At 41.3% G+C, this 19,262-nt stretch overlaps 1 protein-coding gene across 2 annotated transcripts in view; it reads right to left on the bottom strand.

The window, feature by feature from the left end:
- The window catches only part of COL9A3 (collagen type IX alpha 3 chain), a 727,303-nt gene that overhangs the window by 421,101 nt on the left and 286,940 nt on the right, over nucleotides 1-19,262 (bottom strand). For both annotated transcript variants that reach the window (XM_044090399.1, XM_044090400.1), the window contains exon 17: nucleotides 9,000-9,053. In XM_044090399.1, coding sequence (XP_043946334.1) covers nucleotides 9,000-9,053 — 54 coding nt within the window. The remainder of the gene's footprint in view (nucleotides 1-8,999; nucleotides 9,054-19,262) is intronic.

Raw genomic sequence — 19,262 nt, 5'->3', positions numbered from 1 at the left:
CCTCCGAGTATGAGTTTGTGTATTTTTTGCCAGTGCTGGTTTAGTATGTCTATGTGAGGCTGGTGGTGTGGTGCACGTGTTAACCTTCTCCTCATGACTGCCTGTTCCAGTCTTGGATGGAGAGAGCTTAGCCTCCAGTTTCGCTATATAATTGCATCTCTCGCATATGTTAATGTTTTGTGGTAGGAGGAGAAGGTTGTCTGTGTACATGAGACAGTTGTAACATTGCCTCAGGATACGCAGGTTCACCAGCTGGACTGGAGAGTATGCCTGAAATTGCCCTTTGGTCATGCCTGAATAGTAGGCTGAGCTGTTTAGTTGTTTGGTTGGTGAGGGGAGAATAATGAGCCTTGCCCTGCTGGGCAATCAAGTGTTGGGGTATATTAGTGCTTGCTATTAGGTCTGAGCAAGTGCTGGCCTGTAGGATGCTTTTTAAGTGCTTAGGTTGAGAGTTAGACTACTTTCAAGGGAAAACTGAGGAGGAGACTTGGTGGAGCCGGGAATAATTTATCCTTAGCTAACTAGCGCTGCCTGGACGTGCAACGCCATGCAAACACGGTTTTTACAGCAGGGAAATGAAAGAGAGAGAAATTAGCCCAAAATGGCCTATAAACTACTAACTTCTGGGCTGCAACCACTCCTCCAGGGACAGATGGCTGCTCAAAGCTCCCTCTCTTACAGGTGAACAGAGAAACCTCCTTATATCCAAGTAAGGTATGGGCAACTCAGAAACTTGTAACACAACCCTGAATTCAGCACTAGCCTGAAAACTGGACTATACTAGCTTAGAAAGGTGGGAAACAAGGAAAGCATTTTTTTAAAGATAAGGCAAAAACAGTAAAAAATACACTTTAAAACAGCTTTAAACAACTACAAACAGTAAAAAAATGCACTTAAAACAGCTTTAGATGACTACAAGCAATCAGAATAGGCTTTTAAGCAAATTACCCAATTAACCAGTAAAAAAAAATCTCAACAGAGCCCTGTTTCTGTAGTCTTCAATCAGACAAGCTCTGACTGCACACTCCTGCCACTGGGGTGCAGGGGAACCTTGTCCAAAAAAGAAGGCCTGGATTAGTGCTCAAATTATACAAACAAGGCTAGATTCAGCAGACCTGGATCTAGTTTATGCTACAGCAAACAAGGCACACCAATTTCAGTAAGAAACAGTTCAAGTATGCAGTCACTATAAGCCTTTTACTAGAAATTCCCAGCTCAGAAGGGCAGAGTCCCAGCCTCTCCTCCCAGAAGAGTGCAGACCAGAAACCTTAATATAAAATAACTGGCCTGAAGCCCAAGTGCTTAAACCAGAACTAATACACTTCTAGAATAACAGACACTGAGCCTTCAATCAGCAGTTCCCAACTTAGAAGGATGTAAGCTACCTGTCCTGCCACAACAGTGCAGACCACAAACCTTCTTAATGTAAAACTGATCTGAAGACCAAGTGCTTAAACAAAAAGGCTTAGAATGATAGTTACACCAAGCAGTAATAAATACAAAGGAGTACTTTTAAGATGATGCAAAAGAAAAATAAAGTAGGAAGAAACACAAATGCAGTAAAAGCAGATGAATAAAGTGCAATTTTTTTTTGAGTGAGCAAATGAGATGGGCCCAGGAGGAGTATCAAAATGCAAATTTACAAGAGGGGTGCGCAGTTTCAAAGCCACCAAGATTAACACCAAAACAAAAGCAGGGAGAGTGGGTGGGGAACTAACTGAAAAAACAGAGCCACAACTTCCAGCTAGGTAGTATTCAATGCAACACAAATAAATCAATTTAAATGCTGTATTATTTGAAAAAAGTGCAGATAAAGATTTACTTAAATTCACTTGTACGTCCAGTTGATTGCAGGTAGGTCTTAGCCGGCGAAAGCTGAGAGTTTAAGCAGCAGAATGATTGCATACTTTTTCAGTCTAAGAGGTAATATGGGTACAAAGCCAGGAATCCTTTCTACCTGTCACGTGCAGCTCTCATTTGTTTTTAACAGAATATTTTGCAAGGTGTGTGTAGTACAGTTTTAATCTTCAAGATTAAGCCAGCTTTAAAAGCCTTTGTCTGGTTAAATGGAAGTAGCCCTCTCAGCATCAGGCATACATTCTGCCACTTTGCTACCTTCCTGCCTTAAATCTACTTTCTTAAAATTCAGTGTTTTTCAAATCAAACTAAACTGGTTATTCATGTGGGGTCCCCTGACACCAGTTTGTGTATCTATCCTCTAGTGTTCCCAGCATCCATTTTTGGTGTTTGCTTTTGGAAAATTTACACAGAGGTATGAATCAGAAATCAAACACTTGCATAGCACATTTTCTTCAGCTATGCCTCTTTCTAGACAACAGATGTGGTCTTTTTGAACTAAGTGTCCCTCAAATCGTAGCTAGACCTGCCTAGGGATGAGCAATGCCCTGTCTCAGTCCAGAGAGGTGACTGCAGATGGCACAGCACTGCAGTCTCCAGTGAATGTCCTAGAAACTGCCATGCCACACAATCAATGCACCATTTCCACCATCTCTACACTGATGTCACTTAATTGCTTCATCTAGGATCTCAGCCATCTGTAAAATATCTGGCTTAGTTATCTCTACTTTTCTAGAGACACTCACCATTAAAAGTTCTGTTCTTACTTGTGCGTGGACATTTACATAACTTTCAGTAGTTTACATCTTACTTACTGGGTGACTACCAGCCAAGTGCACTTACCTCAGTTGTGATGAAGTGTTTCGAAAAATTGGTCAAGGATCACATAACATCCTGCCTGCCTGCTAAATTTCATCCTTTACAATTTGCATACAGGCCAGATCATTCTACTGCAGATGCCATATCCTTAACACTTCACAATGTAGACCACCTGTAAAATAAGGACTGTTATGTACGCATGCTGTTCATAGACTCAGCATGGCCTTCAATATGGTTTTTCCACAACAAATGCTGTCAAAGCTGAGTAAACTAGGCATAGAAAACAAGAATTGCAACTGGATCCTCAACTTCCTAACTGAAAGGCCACAATAGTTTGAGTTGGAAAGCATCACCCTAAACACTGGGGGTCCCATAAGGCTGTGTACTCAGTCCACTTCTTTGCACAGTTCTAACACACGACTGCACAGCTATGCATCAGTCAGGTAGAATCATCAGATTTGCAGATGATACCACATTAATCGGCATTATCAAGAAAGAAGACGAGGGGGGCCTACAGGGAAGAAGTGAACCAACTCGTTCATTGGTGCACTGACAACAACTTAGCACTAAATGTTAGGAAAACATCATCGATTTTAGGAAGAAGAAAAAGCCACACACCTCTAGCATCATCAATGGTGCCATAGTGGAAAGAGTAAATAGCACAAAATTCCTCGTGGTACATATTTCGCAAGACCTAAGTTGGGGCACAAACACTTCCTACCTTATAAAGACAGCCCAACAATGTCTCCAGTTCCTTATGAGACTTTGTAGAGCTAATCTCCCCCCACAGGTCCTACTCACCTTCTACAGAGCCATGATTGAGAGTGTACTGACAAACAACATCATTGTCTGGTACGGGATTTGCTCTCAAGCTGATCGGAAGGCACTGGATAAAATTGTTAAACAGGCCACAAAATTCACTAGCTCCACCCTTCAATCCCTACAGGATATCTATTCAAACAGATGTTATGGCAGCGTCCAGAATCTATTGAGGGATATACACCATCCGGCTCATGCCAACAAGGAAGTGCTACAGAAGCATTAAATGCAGGACATCCAGATTCCGAAACAGCTTCTTCCCGCGTGCTATCAGACTGCTGAATAACATACCCACAGCCTAACACGCTACATGGGTAAACATTTGTGTGCAATATGTCGCTGTTTACATAAACTCTCTGAATAGCTCACTTCATACATCTCTCTCTGCACTAGAAAAACTGTGAACAGTAAGTTTATGGTATATACTGGTGGTGGGTAAGTTTACATGTGTGCCTCTCATTTATTATAGTACTGTTACTTGCATATCCTTATATTTCTACTGAGTCTGTTCCTGCTGTTGTATTTGGTGTGTTTCTGATGTAAACAGAACTTACAAAAAAGTAAATAAAGTAATACAAATTTGTATCTTATTTTTCTAATTTAATTTTTTTATTAATTTAATCCATCTTCCTTTTGTAAACTGTCATTCATATGGTACGGGCCTAAGTATCGAAATTTCATGCAGTGATGTGCAGTTTTTCTTCTGTGTTGATTTGTATGACAATAAAGTTTACTTTGACTTTGATATGGCTTCCATCCACTACAGGAATTGAATGGTTTGTTGGGTATTTATGTTATGGTTTTGTATAGAGAATTCCTGTTATCTCTGTATCTATGATACAAAGAAAATACACTTTGCACTGGAAGGCCATCTCTAAGCCAGGTACTGTTCAGAAAATTACAAACTAAGAAAAGACTGCAGTCTACACCAAAACTCCAACTTTGAGTAACTGTGTGAAGAGCTGACTGTGACAGAACTGCCCCAACAACCTGGCAGTGAAGTATTTTCTATTGCACTGAATGAAATCGAATTCTTACACATGAAGACTAGCGGGCTGTATTCTCACAAACATGAAAGACAGGAATAAACACTTCTTGTCTAAAGGATGATTTTTAACAAAAGCCAAAGATATGAGTGAGTCACAATGATTCTGTCTCTTCTCCAGCAATAGACTATTTATTTATCCTTTGTTCACCAGGTTCATTGCAGTAACTAGTGACCTCTTTTCAGGGGAGACCTGAGGTCGTATTTATACTTCTAGTGGAAACTGACCTTGGCATCAGGGAACTTTCCCTGTTGTTTTTGATAGGTGTTGAGGGATCTTTCACATCTACCTGAGCTACCACCATCTGAAGCAGATGGGACCTTGGTTTAACATCTCATCAGAAGGATGACACACTCAGGACTGCAGCAGCTATTAATACTGCACTACAGTGTTAGCAGTCTGATCACCGCGTGTGGGACTAGAACCTACAGCCTTCTGTTGTTACAGTACTAAAGATGAGTATACTACCTAAGCAGATATACAGCCACTATTCTCTACCCAAGTCTGTCTTGTGTCATTCAGGACAGTAACTGGCAGATTACTAAAGATGTAGTTTGAGAAAATTGCCACAACATCAGTAATAATAGGCCAGCTTGCACGAACGTAATCAAAGTCTGCAATAAGAGTGTCATCCTTAACACTGCATTATCCTACCAGAGTGGCAAATTTATGATGCACATCTAGTTGTGAAGCAGCAATACTCCTCTAACAGTTAAGCAATAAACAGCTATGCATTCACACTCATAACTACTTTCTTAGTAACCGGCCACCAGTGGTCACTAGTAGCCAAAGCAGTCTGCAGCAGATTACTAGAAAAGTAACTAGTTAGCCTTCATACTACAAAAGTAACTAGTTAGCATTAATTATTGTAATCTAGTACAATGAGAAAACTACACCAAGATATGAGCAACAGAATTTGAAATCACAGCAGATGTTAAATATATCGGCTAGAATGGATTAGTTTGTGTGTCATAACTCAACATAATAAGTAAATACAGCAGTCATCTGGCAAAAGTAATGAGATGCTGATGTCAGTGGCCCAAATCAATACGGCATACCGACACAGCGGAAACATTTTTATGTTACATAAGCATAGGAAGTGAATATGTGAATGACAAAGTAACTTTATTACTAATAACTTAAATCAATGCAACACACAGAAGAAACTGCAGCAATTGAAAATATGATTAAATACATTAACTGAGCAAATAAACAAGAGGGGGCATTTATTACTAGTATCAATGTGTCAGATTAGTGAAATACAAGTAATAATAAACAAGAAGGGGCATTTATTACTAGTATCAATGTGTCAGATTAGTGAAATACAAGTAATAATAAACAAGAAGGGGCATTTATTACTAGTATCAATGTGTCAGATTAGTGAAATACAAGTAATAATAAACAAGAAGGGCATTTATTACTAGTATCAATGTGTCAGATTAGTGAAATACAAGTAATAATAAACAAGAAGGGGCATTTATTACTAGTATCAATGTGTCAGATTAGTGAAATACAAGTAATAAACAAGAAGGGGCATTTATTACTAGTATCAATGTGTCAGATTAGTGAAATACATGTAATAAGTGAACTTCAGGACTATTACACTAGTGAGTAAAAGTGCACTCATTGTGGCAGGGTAACGGAAGCAGCCTGAATAAAGAAGGTGACCAGACTATCAATAGGACCATAGGAAGTTACTACGCTATTGGCCCTGAGGCCCTTATAAGCCTAGTCAAGAGTTTAGTCAAGTCAGCACCCGATCCCCCAATCCAGCAGGAACACAGGTGGAATCCCTGGGGTGTATTTTCCATTTTCAATCCAGTTATCCAGGTTGCGCTTAAAAAGGGATAATGAGGTACTCTGCTTGACGTGGAGAGGGATTCTATTCCACAGATGAGGGAGTTGAGACACAGATCTGTCCTGCTAAGAAGTCCTATTGATGTCACAGACCAGGTAGAGGTCCATGCATGCAGGTTACTTGAGTGGAGCTTGACTTGCAAATATGCAGCAGTTCCATCAAGGGAGGGTCTTGAGATTGCTTTGTATGCCAGACAGAGGTCACCTCTGAGGAGTCTGTATGACACTGAGTAGAGGCACAGGGCTTTTAGCCTGTCAGTGTAGGAGAGATGTTTGATGCCCTGAATTTTCCTGTTGAGGAACCTCCATGGTCTCACTAGCTACTACATGTGCTTTGCAAGGTACATGCAGAAAGGGGTCTTGTACTCAATAATGGGCCTTATAAGGGAAGAATACAGGGATGGTATGACCTCCTTGTGCCTGCATGAGATACCCTTACTAATGAGGTGGGCCATGTAGAATGCTTTCTGCACAACAGAAGCAATATGGTGGTCAAAAGTCAGATTGCTATCAATCTGGGTGCCCAAATCCCTCATGACTGATTTCCTGCTTAGAACGTTGTTGTTATTGTGATAACTTGTGGGGACGTCACTCTCCCCAAAGGGGATGATGATGCATTTTTTGGTATTCAGCTTGAGGCCATATTTCTGGCACCAGTCATTTGTTTTGGTGAGACCCCCTTGGAGGATGTCCACATCACTAGAGGAATTATGACGGTGCCCATCTTGCAGTCATCTGCAAATCTGGTCAGCCATAGCCCATTAGTTTTGGCCTGCACTTCAGCAAAGTATATCCCAAATAAGAGGCCCCAAGACTGATCCCTGGGGTACACTGCTCATTACAGGTCTACTACTTGAGGTGGCTTCCCCTATTTTGACTAGGTGGGTTCTTATCAGTGAGCCAGTTTGCTGCCCATCTGGCAACATATGGATTGATGTCTAGTTGAGAGAGTTTATCTGTTATGCCTGAGTGGGGAATAGTATCGAAGGCTTTGGCCAGGTCAAGGTAGGCAGTGTGCACAGTCTTCCCCTCATCCATGGCTTTGGTGACTGTCTCAAAGTTGTCGACCAAATTTAACAAACCTGACCTCCCCTTGATGAAGCCAAACTGTGTGGGATCAAGTGTTTGGAGGTTGCCAATGTCCTTGTTAATGAGGTCCATGATAAACTGTTCCATGGCCTTACAGATGAGGCTAGTTAGGTTGATGAGTCTATAATTTCCTGGACTGGTGGACGTACCACCTTTATATAAAGAGATGATGGTGGCTGTCCTCCACTCAGCTGGGATGAAGTCATTACTCAGGCTTTGGTTGAATAAGGTGCCTAATGGTGGTGCAAGTTCCTGCTTGAATTCATGTAGGATGCAGCCTGGGATGTTATCAGATCTCATGGAGGATGTATATTTTGCCTTTGAGAGTGCAGTGATGACCTGTTCCCTAGAGATAAGGGGAAGGGGCAGGTACTGGGGATGTCTTGATTTACTGATGGGGGCAGTGGGGTGAAGTTTTTGCTGAATCTGTGAGCCAGCAAGTTGGCTTTATCTATGGCATTTGTGTATGTGGTGTCCTTAACCACCAGTTCTGAGCAGATCTGGGTGCTACATTTGAGACTGCAGGTGTATGAAGAAGGCCTTATGACTGTCTCTAGTAGACGTGGCCAATTTGGACTCAACATTTGCTTTGGAGGATTTCACTAGTGCTCTTATTTGCTTGTTCAGCCTAAGGAGAGATTGCTTCCAATTGGGCACCTGCTCATTCTTGGCCCTGGACAGCATTTTTTTTCCTTTTGTTATAGAGTTTATTTATTGCAGATGCCCACCAGACAGGTTTACTCTTCCTTGCGGAGGATGATTTCATCCTGCCGGGTATTCGTGATTCCATGCCTCTGTACAACGTAATAACTTCACTACCTTCAAGCAGTGCAGAAAACAGATGAATAACACGTAGCCTAAATCAACAACTGCATTCTCGACTGTACTAAAACTCTTAATCAATGCACTGTACTTGACTAAAAGCAGCATACATTACACTTAACTTGATAAGGCACACACAAATACAGATATTAATATCCATCTCTCCCAGTATTTCACCCAGCTGTATTTCCTCTTGCAAACAAGGATACTATACACGTGTAATTTCCTTGCTCACTGTTTCAGATAACTTTATAATTCCAGAAAAGCTTTGATAAAGCCTATCCCCCAAAGATAGCCTTTAGTTTGGAGGTTTGATGACATGGTCGTCTCCACAACTGTTTTCATAGAATATCTAATAACAGTGGAAAATTAATTCTGTGCTACTATGGTGCATTGTTAGCAAATAGTGACCCGTGCTTGAAGGGTGAATTTCCTGTACTCTGAAAAGGGAAGGATTAAACACACTTCTCAGAGTCTATGTTTAACAGATCTGTGTTAGTATGTTGTCCCTTTGCTATTCTTTTGTAGGTAATACTGCAGAAAATTAACTCCTTCAAGTGTACTAAACGGCTACAGTAACCAAAATGCATGTAATCAGTAGGAATGTGAACTGTCTTTGGATATTGTGGTAATCTATAAATTATACAAAAGATCTATATAGGAAGTTAGCTACCCAATAAATGTACTTACGGGTTCTCCTTTGGGTCCAGCAGCACCAGGCATCCCTTTAGAGCCACGCCTTCCCTGAAATGAGACATTACATTATTAGTTAAGTAATCAGTTTCCAGTTACCTCCCAAAAATTCAGCTAATAAAAAGTGCTTACTAAAGTATTAAAGGAACTAAAATGAAAAAAAATGGGGAAGGGGGAGTTTGCTGTTACATCAGACTGGATATCCACAAGGAGGTAAAATGTATAAACTGAGAATGTAAAAGAAGAGAAAGCCAAGTTCATTTATGCTTGTCTGTTTCATATACAAAGAGCTACTGTATTCAATAGTGATGGACAGTTTGTCCTGTGGCAATCAACCTGCTTCGGATAGAATAATTCCAATTAAGGGTGATATAAGTAATGCTGTATTAACAGCATGCATTTATTTTAGTTTTAACCAAAAACATCCTCCAAGTGATCCAACCTTTTATTCACCAGTGATCACCTCTACCAAATGCTTCATATTAGGTGCACAACAGGTAAGAATGATTGTTACAAGAGGTGCTGTAAAACTAAGACATCAGAGGATTGCTTTACTTGGCTGTACCTGCTGTGTGGACTGTGCTGGGTTCCTCAGTTCCTGCTGACATCTACAATTGTATTGTTAATGTGTGTTAGGATGGGATTGCCTACACAAGTTGTACTGCTGTGTATAACTTTCCCTTAGAGATCATAAGCACAGTGACAGGACCCAAAACCTCAAAAGACAACCATGCAGGCGTTAAACCAACTTATCCTCCTTAGCGAGACATCAGGCATTTATGCTACAGCCAGAGCAGGTTGAAGCCCAGAACTTGTGCTATAATATTAGCTAACAATGTAATGAGGGTCTGCAGAATCATCAGTAATTCATGGTTATTCTAACACTGGGGTACATTGGAACAGAAGCAAACAAACAGATGGCTACTTTAAGTACGAGGTTAGTTACGTTCTTTTTAAATAGAAGTGTAAATATTTAAGTGTATTACAACTAAAAAGTAACAGTATAACAAGTTTATACTGAAGGGTAACCACGGAAGTGCTGCTGCTGCTGCAATGTAGAAAACTCACACAGAATCAGGGACATTTACAAGTTATTCACAGTACAGTCATGTTTTTTAAACATCACCATTAAAGATTAAGTACTTGGTGCAAGTCTGCACAGGTTTTTCACTTAAGGTTTACTATAATTCACATTTGGCATTAATAACACTTAAGAATTACTGCAGGGGAAAAAGATACATTCACATCAAATATTTGTTGCACGTGATTAAGTTTACTTACAAAATTAGCATTTAATTATGATATAAATAACAATGGAAAAATCATGTAAAACCTGTAGATCTGTCAACAGACAAGGTTCACTTTTGAAATGGTTTCACCTTTACGACTTGCCACAACAGCCTGTCCATAATGTTCTCCAGTTATATCACCAATGTTAAATAATATAATGTTAATGTTGCATTATATGTTGTTGTGGAACTCCTTGTAACTATTTAACATGTCTGATCAGCATTAATACCAATTTATCTTTTTAGAGTGAGTGCTTCAGGCACTTGCAAAACCATTATTAAAACAAAACTGCATTTTTAAATCCTCACACTCCACTGTCCAGGTTCACAGCACATCATTTTGTCCTCTGTGCCTTTTCTTCTGAAAAAGTACCACCTTCCAGCCATTTACCACACTAAGACAGTTCATAATTTTCACCATGACATCTTCTCTCATCTAGGGTTAAAAAACAGATACCCCATGTGGTTAATAAAAACCCCGCAGTCCTTCATTTGCTTTCTGATGAACAGTCCTCCTTTTTTGTACTACCTTTTTTGGTTAATACAGAAATCTGCATAACACACTACATGGGAAAGCCACTCATCCTCTGTACAGAAGTAACACTGAAGCACGTGGAAATGCCACTCATCAGTGCAGAAGTAAAACTGTAGCACTTGGGAATTCCACTCATCATCAGTACAGAAGTTAAACTGTAGCATGCAGGAATTCCACTTATTCTCAGTACAGAAGTAACACTGTAGCATGTGGGAATTCCACTCATCAGTACAGAAGTAATACTGTAACACTTGGGAAGGACTCTCTATCAGTACAGAAGTTAAACTGTAGCACTTTGGAATTCCCCTCATCATTAGTATAGAAGTAACACTATAGCATGTGGGAATTCCATTCATCAGTACAGAAGTAATACTGTAACACTTGGGAAGGACTCTCATTATCAGTACAGAAGTTAAACTGTAGCATGCAGGAATTCCACTTATTCTCAGTACAGAAGTAACACTGAAGCACGTGGAAATGCCACATCAGTACAGAAGTAAAACTGTAGCATGCAGGAATTCCAGTTATTCTCAGTACAGATGTAACACTGAAGCACGTGGAAATGCCACATTAGTACAGAAGTAAAACTGTAGCACTTGGGAATTCCACTCATCATTAGTATAGAAGTAACACTGTAGAATGTGGGAATTCCACTCATCAGTACAGAAGTAATACTGTAGCACTTGGGAAGGACTCTCATTACCAGTACAGAAGTTAAACTGTAGCACTTTGGAATTCCACTCATCATTAGTATAGAAGTCGTATATTGGTCGTTTTGGGCCAATTCCTAGCTCCTTTCAGCCCCCTGCTATAAAACCATAAAAAACCGTGTTTTCCAGCTTGTACCAACTCTGCACAGATCCTCGTGGTGGCCTGCAGAGTGATCCAAGCAGAGAGCTAAAAGACTGACTTTCTACCAGATATAAGTATTTTTTGTGGCTTTCCCACTGTTATTAAGCTAGCGACTGCATTTCGCCTGTTTTACTGCTACTTTAAGTGATTTCTGCATTTTACACTGTTTATTGCACTTTAAGTTACTAATTGTTGCAAATTGTTTCTGTAGGCTACACACTAAAGTCGCATTGTGAATCATTAGCGATTATAGCATTTACTGTCTGTTTTTCCTTATCTCTGTAATAAGAGAGAAAAATCTCTTGTTTTCCCACTTTACTGAACTAGAGTAGTCCAGTTTCAGAGTTGCTGATCCCTGGGCTTTGTTTTTAGTTCCTGTTACTGATCCATTGCCTTATTAGGAAGGAGGAAGTTTCTTTGCTTACCAGTCGATTTGGTGAAGTTTCAGCCAGAAACTAGTAGTCCATTTTTGGGCCAATTCCTAGCTCCTTCAGCCCCTGCTATAAAACACGCTAAACTGTACTGCTGAACTAACCAGCATATCCTATAACTGAAAGTTCATCTCTACTTGATTCCCAAGTAGACTATTCTCTATCTGTAAAGCCTAGCACTTACTCCTACAGTACTTGCACCTTGATAAAGCACTCTTATTATAGATAGTACCCACCAGCCCAAAACCCACTTGTCCTTTGAAAGTTCTTTATCTACTACTTCTAGTATGTTGAGGGATCAGTTGCTAGTGTCCTCTCCAGCTCAACTGGTGAACCTGGCAATATTGAGGCAATGTTACAATTGCCTCATGTACACAATCCTCTCCTTCTCCCACAAAACACAAATACATGCGAGAGATGCAACTATATGGCCAAACTGGAGGCTGAGCTCTCTCAACATAGGACTGGCAAGACCAGACAGGAGGAGAAGGCAACCACACACAATACATACCCAGTCACACATGGTACCATCACAACTTCAAATCATACACATACTCACACAAAGACATACTCGGAGGCTCTGGTCAGAAATTTACCAAAACAGCAGAGGCCACCAAAGCAGACACCCAAACAACTACCACCTCACGACCCAACACATGCAACACATAGACCACACAGTCAGAGTGTCAAACAGTCACAGCCCTTAAGGCCAAACAAAATGCCAGACACACTTGTCATTGGTGATTCCATAGTCAGACACACTGGCGTCCCACTCACCAGACTGAGTAAGGAGAAGGTCACAGTAAGCTGCCTGTCGGGCGCTAGAATCCGCCACATAGCGCCAAGCACTCAGGTCTCTCAACAGCAGGTACAAGTCGACTCAGTCATTGTCCACGCTGGTGTCAGCGACCTGAGGCGTACCTCCTTGGACTACATGAAAGGGACGTCGAGGAGCTCTCTGATTATGTAGCCCAGGCAGGTATGACCCTGACCTTGAGCAGTATCCTACCTTCACCTAGAATGATGCCACAATACAGTGATAAGATGATCAGCTTTAATAATTGGCTTAAATTCTGGTGTCATTCAAAGGGATCAATGTCTGTCTGCCTGGGATGACATGCTGGACAAGCCACGCTGCTTATGAGGGCGGCACGCACCTGTCACCCTGGGCTTCCGGATATTGGCAAAGGCTCTTGCCACCCCATAGTGCCTTTTTAGGCAAGGCTCAAATTCTAAACCTACCACCCTAGAACACCAAAAGGAAAAAACTAAGGGTAATGCTGCTCAATGCCAGAAGTCTCAATCTCAAGATGCACACTGGAGGCCCTTCTCAATATGGAGAACATCGATGTCTGTGCTGTGACAGAAACCTGGTTCAAGGCTCCTGAGAGCACCCCAGCACTAACAGGTTTCACCTCATATCATACGTTCCGGCCCCAAAATCCGGACAACACCAAGAAAGGAGGGTGTCCATATTCATAAGGACACCCACACCTCAAGGTTGATGCACCCGCAGTGCATCTGAGACCATCCAGGTGCAATTAACCATAGGCAAGACTGCTCTGCAATTTGTAGCATGTTACAGGCCACCCTCTCAAACTCAGGAACCTCACATGGCCTTCCTGAAAACATTGGAGGGATAAATGTATCTCCAAACACCATCATACTAGGTGACTTCAACTACCCTAATATAGACTGGGAACACTACTCAAGCCCGAACACTCTAACCCAAAGATTCCTGGAGTTCATAAACTCAAATGCCATGGAACAACTAGTCACCATCCCCACAAGAGGTGAAAACATACTTGATCTCATCATCACGAACATGGGATCAAAATGTTCAACACGAAGTATACCCCTCACTGGTGAGATCAGATCATAAACTAATCTCGCTGGAGGTCCTCATTCCCGCCCCCACCTGAAACAAAAAAGACCACAGTGAAAAACTTCTCCAAAGCCGATTTCACACTTCTAAAAACTAGTGTGGTCTCCTTTAAGGCCCCTGAGCCAGTGGTAAACATTACTCAAACCGCTGAATCACTTACAAATGCCTTCTACCAGCACCTACAGGACTGCATGGATCAGGCAATCCCAAACAAAACTAAGACTCTCTGTACCAAAGGCAAGCGTCCAGTCTGGTGGACCCCAGCCATAAACAAGCTCTACAACAAAAGGAGGAAGCTACTACAAGATAGAGCAAAATCCTTGAAAGGTAAGACACCTTTGATCATTATAAGTAAAAACCTAAGAGCTCTCATAAAATCATCCAAGGCAAATTTTGAGAGAAAAATCGCCAAGGACTCTAAAGACAATCATAAGGCCTTCTTTAGCTATGTTAGAAACCTAGGGAGAAACTCCCAGATATGCTCAGAATTAGTTCAAAATGATGTGAAAATTACTGAACCTACACACATTGCTAACATACTGGCTGACAGGTTCAGTGCAAACTTCTCCCCCAAAGGAGAGATATCTATTCCAGAGGATTGTAGCCCCAAACATCTCCAGTGAGAACTGCCTCACTAAGGCAAAAACACAGCATCCATGGGACGGATGGTGTCCCCGGCTGTGTGCTTCATGAACTCAGCGAGGAATTAAACCCACAGTTAGGACAGCTGTTTAATCTTAGCCTCACCTCAGGATCGTGCAAGGAGTGGCGCACTGCGACTGTGGTCCCACTTCATAAGGCGGTGCCTCCACAGACCCTGGAAATTACCACCCCATTAGCTTGACAAGCCTTATCTGCAAAGCCATGGAGAGGATCATAATGGAACTCATTAATAAAGACATAGGAACTTGCAGACTTTGGATCCAACCCAGTTTGGCTTTGTCAAAGGCAGATCCTGCCTCTTAAACTTGGTTGACTTTTTCGAGACAGTCACCAAGGCCATTGATGAGGAAAGGCAGTCCATACAGCCTACCTCGACCTGGCAAAGGCCTTGACACAATACCCCACTCAGGTATCATCGAAAAACTCATCAGCTTGAATGTAAACCCATACATCACAAGATGGGTTGCAAACTGGCTAAGCGACAGAACCCACAGGGTCAGAGTTGCTGGAGCCATGTCAGACTCAAAGCCTGTCACAAGTGGTGTCCCACAGGGCTCAGTCCTGGGTCCACTCTTGTTCGGCATCTACTTTTCTGAAGTACAAGCAAACACAGGAGGGTTATGGCTGACAAAGTTTGCAGATGACTGCAAACTGCCATAGTCACATCTGACACAGATATCCTCCAGAAGGGCCTCACAGAAGCGGATAACTGGTGCCAGAGCCATGGCCTGAATTTAAAATGCATAGTCATACCCTTGGGAAAAACAAGGTTACCCCTAGCTACCATATAGGTGACAATCCACTGAGCACAGCAAAAGTCATCAGGGATCTGGGGACCCATGTTGACAGTAGTCTTTCGTTTGACACTCATGTTGCTAAAGTAGTTAGGAAAACCTTCTATATCGCCCACCTGATCATGAAGGGATTCACATCTAGATCAAGGGAGGTCATCCCCTGTACTCATCACTCATTAGACCTATGATTGAGTACAATGCCTCGTTCGGAATGTATCTGACCAGACACCTGATGCAGCTTGAAAGGCCCCAAAAGTTCCTCACCAAAAGGATAAAGGGTCTCAAAAATATGTCTTATGCTGCCCGACTGAAAGAACTCCAGCTTTATTCAGTCTCATACCGCTTGCTCAGAGGTGACCTGTGCCTAACATATAAGGCCATGTCAAACCCAGATTTGATGAATATGCTTCACCTCAAAAAATCTAGATCCCTCAGAACCACAAGGGCGGAGACTTAAACCTTGACACGGTTATAAATAGAGCGTGCTGGAGGGACAGATTCATCACCCAGAGACTCCTATGCTGTGGAACAAAATCCCGGTACATGTGAGGCAGAGCACCTCGCTGGCCTTGTTCAAGAGGAATCTTGACCAATGGATGGGAGATCGCAGATATACCCCAGGGATTACTTCAGTGTCACTGCTTGACAGAGGCACAGAAAAATGATAGGCATAGTTTTTATTCAAACTAAAGGGGTGGCGAAAGCCACATAACTATGGGCTAGGCTTATAAATGCCCTTGGGCAGATAGCCTAGTATGAACCTATGAACCTATGAAGTAACACTGTAGCATGTGGGAATTCCACTCATCAGTACAGAAGTAATACTGTAACACTTGGGAAGGACTCATTATCAGTACAGAAGTTAAACTGTAGCATGCAGGAATTCCACTTATTCTCAGTACAGAAGTAACACTGAAGCACGTGGAAATGCCACATCAGTACAGAAGTAATACTGTAGCATGTGAAAATTCCACTCATCAGTACGGAAGTAACACTGTAGCACATAATTCCACTCATCATCAATACAGAAGTAATACTGTACCACATAGTAGAGACTCATCAGTACATAAGTAATATCATAGGGTGTGGGAATAACACTCATCAGCAGCACAGAAGTAACATTGTAACATGTGAGAATGACATTTCTCAAAACTGTGCTACATTCATTGTACGTATCACAGCTGCAATACAATTCATAATGAATGCAGAGAGTAATCATGCAGTATGTAATGTGACCACTGACCTAGGATGGAGGAAAACCGTGGTGACAAACCATACTGTGTTCCTATATAGAATGTCCATCATATAATGTTTACAGAAAGTAGGGGTGAAGGATCCAGGTAGCTGTTTCACAAGTACTCAGAGCATAAACATTACTGGAGAAAAGTCATTGTAGGAACAGCTGCCACTGCTCACTGAGCTTTACCTTGCCTTTGCAGGTTTGGCCTGCATTTGTCATAACAAAAAGAGATCTAACAAGTCAATCACTTAGGATTTGCCTGGATAATCTGTGCTGATTTCCTGGCAAGAAAAATTCAAATAGCTGGTCTGTCTGAAGCCCTTATTTGCATCACTATAATATCTCAGTTGTCTCTGATTGTCCCTCATGAGCAATAGTTTCTCTTCATTGATTTGAGGATTAGAATAGAAGGTTGCAAGCTGAACAGTTTGGTTCTGGACAGCTCTGAGATTAACATGGTTAAAAGAAATGGTCCTGAGAGCTGTCCTGTGCCTATAGAATAATGTTTAGGGCTGTTTAAACATTAAGGCCTACAGGTATGAAATTCACCAGACTAAGGTAACTGCAATCTAGTAAAGTGTTTTCAGGATAAGAATTTGACTGTTGTTGAACTGGCTGCTTCAAAGGGAGGAGGGGAAAACGTGAAAGGTCCCAGGGTTACCACTAGTTTCCTTGGGGGTCTCAGATGAAGTTACCCTTTTAAGAACTGCTCGACTGCAGGGACCGATACTAACAGAGGATCAAAGATAAGAAAGTGAAACAGCAGAAGGTTGCACTTTGACTGATGCATAGGTGACGCCCTTGACAAACAGGCTTGTTAACCCATTCCTCCAATATAGGTCTTTTGAGTGTGTACTTTAACTCCCAGTGGGTGTGGCTTAAGCCTTTAAAAAATGAAGTTATCACCTTGTAGTTCAAAAAGTATTTAAACTTCTGGAAACAAGTGTTACTAGAATACTGTAAATGTCAAACTATTCAGGATAAATTAATCTTTACATTAGTGGCATTTATTCAGTTCAGTGCGTTAAACTGGATTTTATAAAACAAAATAAAGGCAGTGGATATTAATTTTGTAATATTATATAAACAGCTTAAATCTCAATAACCATTCAAGCAAGACACACACTGCCAGCAGAATTTTCTTCATACAGATGTGAGCTTTCATTTTTGGCTATGCAGTTCTTTCAATGTTATCTGAATGTTGAGATATTTAAATAAATATGAAAATTATTACAATACAAAAAAACAGTATTCAAATAATATTCAATCTCTCTTTAGCTGCATTAGACAGAGGTCAAGTATCAATACAGTTGTGCTTGCCATCAGGTATGCTTCGAGATATAATATTCTGATAGCTTGCATGTAGCAAGGTTTTGGAATTATTCATGTAAATATGAGCAAACAATATTGACACCTAGAGGCATCCCTAAGAGTTAACTGCAGAAATGCCTCAGCTGTAATGAGTAGGAATGGAGGCTGTCTTGAGGTCTATGCCATGATCATTATACCAGCTGGAAAATGGACCCCACATAAACAGGATTTCCTGATAGCCGGTTTACAGGCTTCTTTCAGTATATGTAATATCTTAGAAGATGAAAATGCCCAGTACAAAACTAAGGTTCTAAACTAAACTTCGAGTACCTTTCAGCTTATTTACCCAAACTCTACTGACTTGGTGCCATCTACGCAAAATTCATCTCTCTGAACCGTACAGAATCATGCTGGAGTCAAAATTGTCCACCTCTAGACATCAGTATGTTCCCAGCAATTAACTCTCTACATATGTATTGTGAATGTCTCAAAACATATTTACTTGCTCTAATCACATAATTATTTTACTATGCATCTCATCATGTATATATTACCTACATATCTTGACTATTTGCTCTAGCACAATTGACAACTATGTGCTTTTATTTTTATAGTTTTAATCTAATTGTGTAAACAGATATGTGTTTCTTTATTATGTAATTCTTACTACCTATAAGTGGAGCTTTTTTCCCCGGGCATCCACTGAAAAAGGACCTGTGTCCAGTTGGACTTTCCCGGTAAACAAATGTTAAATAAATAAAATAAAAGGTTCTAACTTCATGCTGCCAACTTTTTTTTTTGTTTGAGTTCTTTTTCTGCTGCCCTGATTCATCCTGTGGTCTCTATCCCATATCCCCACAGCCAGTGCTGGGTCTACCAACTGTTCCATGCACCCCTGGGCTATCTGTTTTTTTGGCTGAAGCCAACATGGATACTAATGGGGTCTGCTGCTAACTATCCACAGGGGGGCTTGCACTTATAACCTACCACAGTATCTCTCTACACTTCCATGATATGAGTGCCATGAGTATTTTCTGGGGTTGTGCAATGTGTGGACTGTGCCAAACCTCCCCACATTTCTGTATAGTGCGGATGTCTGTTAGCCAAGTCACTTCACAGCTGAAGCACATTCCAATTGGCTTCCCTGCCTACACCAAAAGTCATCTATCACTTTGTGTGCCAGTACATGTCACCCCCCTACCCCCCCCCCCCCGGGATGGGAGCACCAATCCTCCAGAGTGCCTCAGACACCTGAACTGT

Source organism: Protopterus annectens, chromosome 12.part0, assembly GCF_019279795.1.
Source record: "Protopterus annectens isolate FY-2018-M chromosome 12.part0, PAN1.0, whole genome shotgun sequence".
Lineage (NCBI taxonomy): Eukaryota > Metazoa > Chordata > Ceratodontiformes > Protopteridae > Protopterus > Protopterus annectens.
Note: the sequence above shows the minus strand (reverse complement) of the source record. Positions and strands in the feature narration are given on the sequence as shown.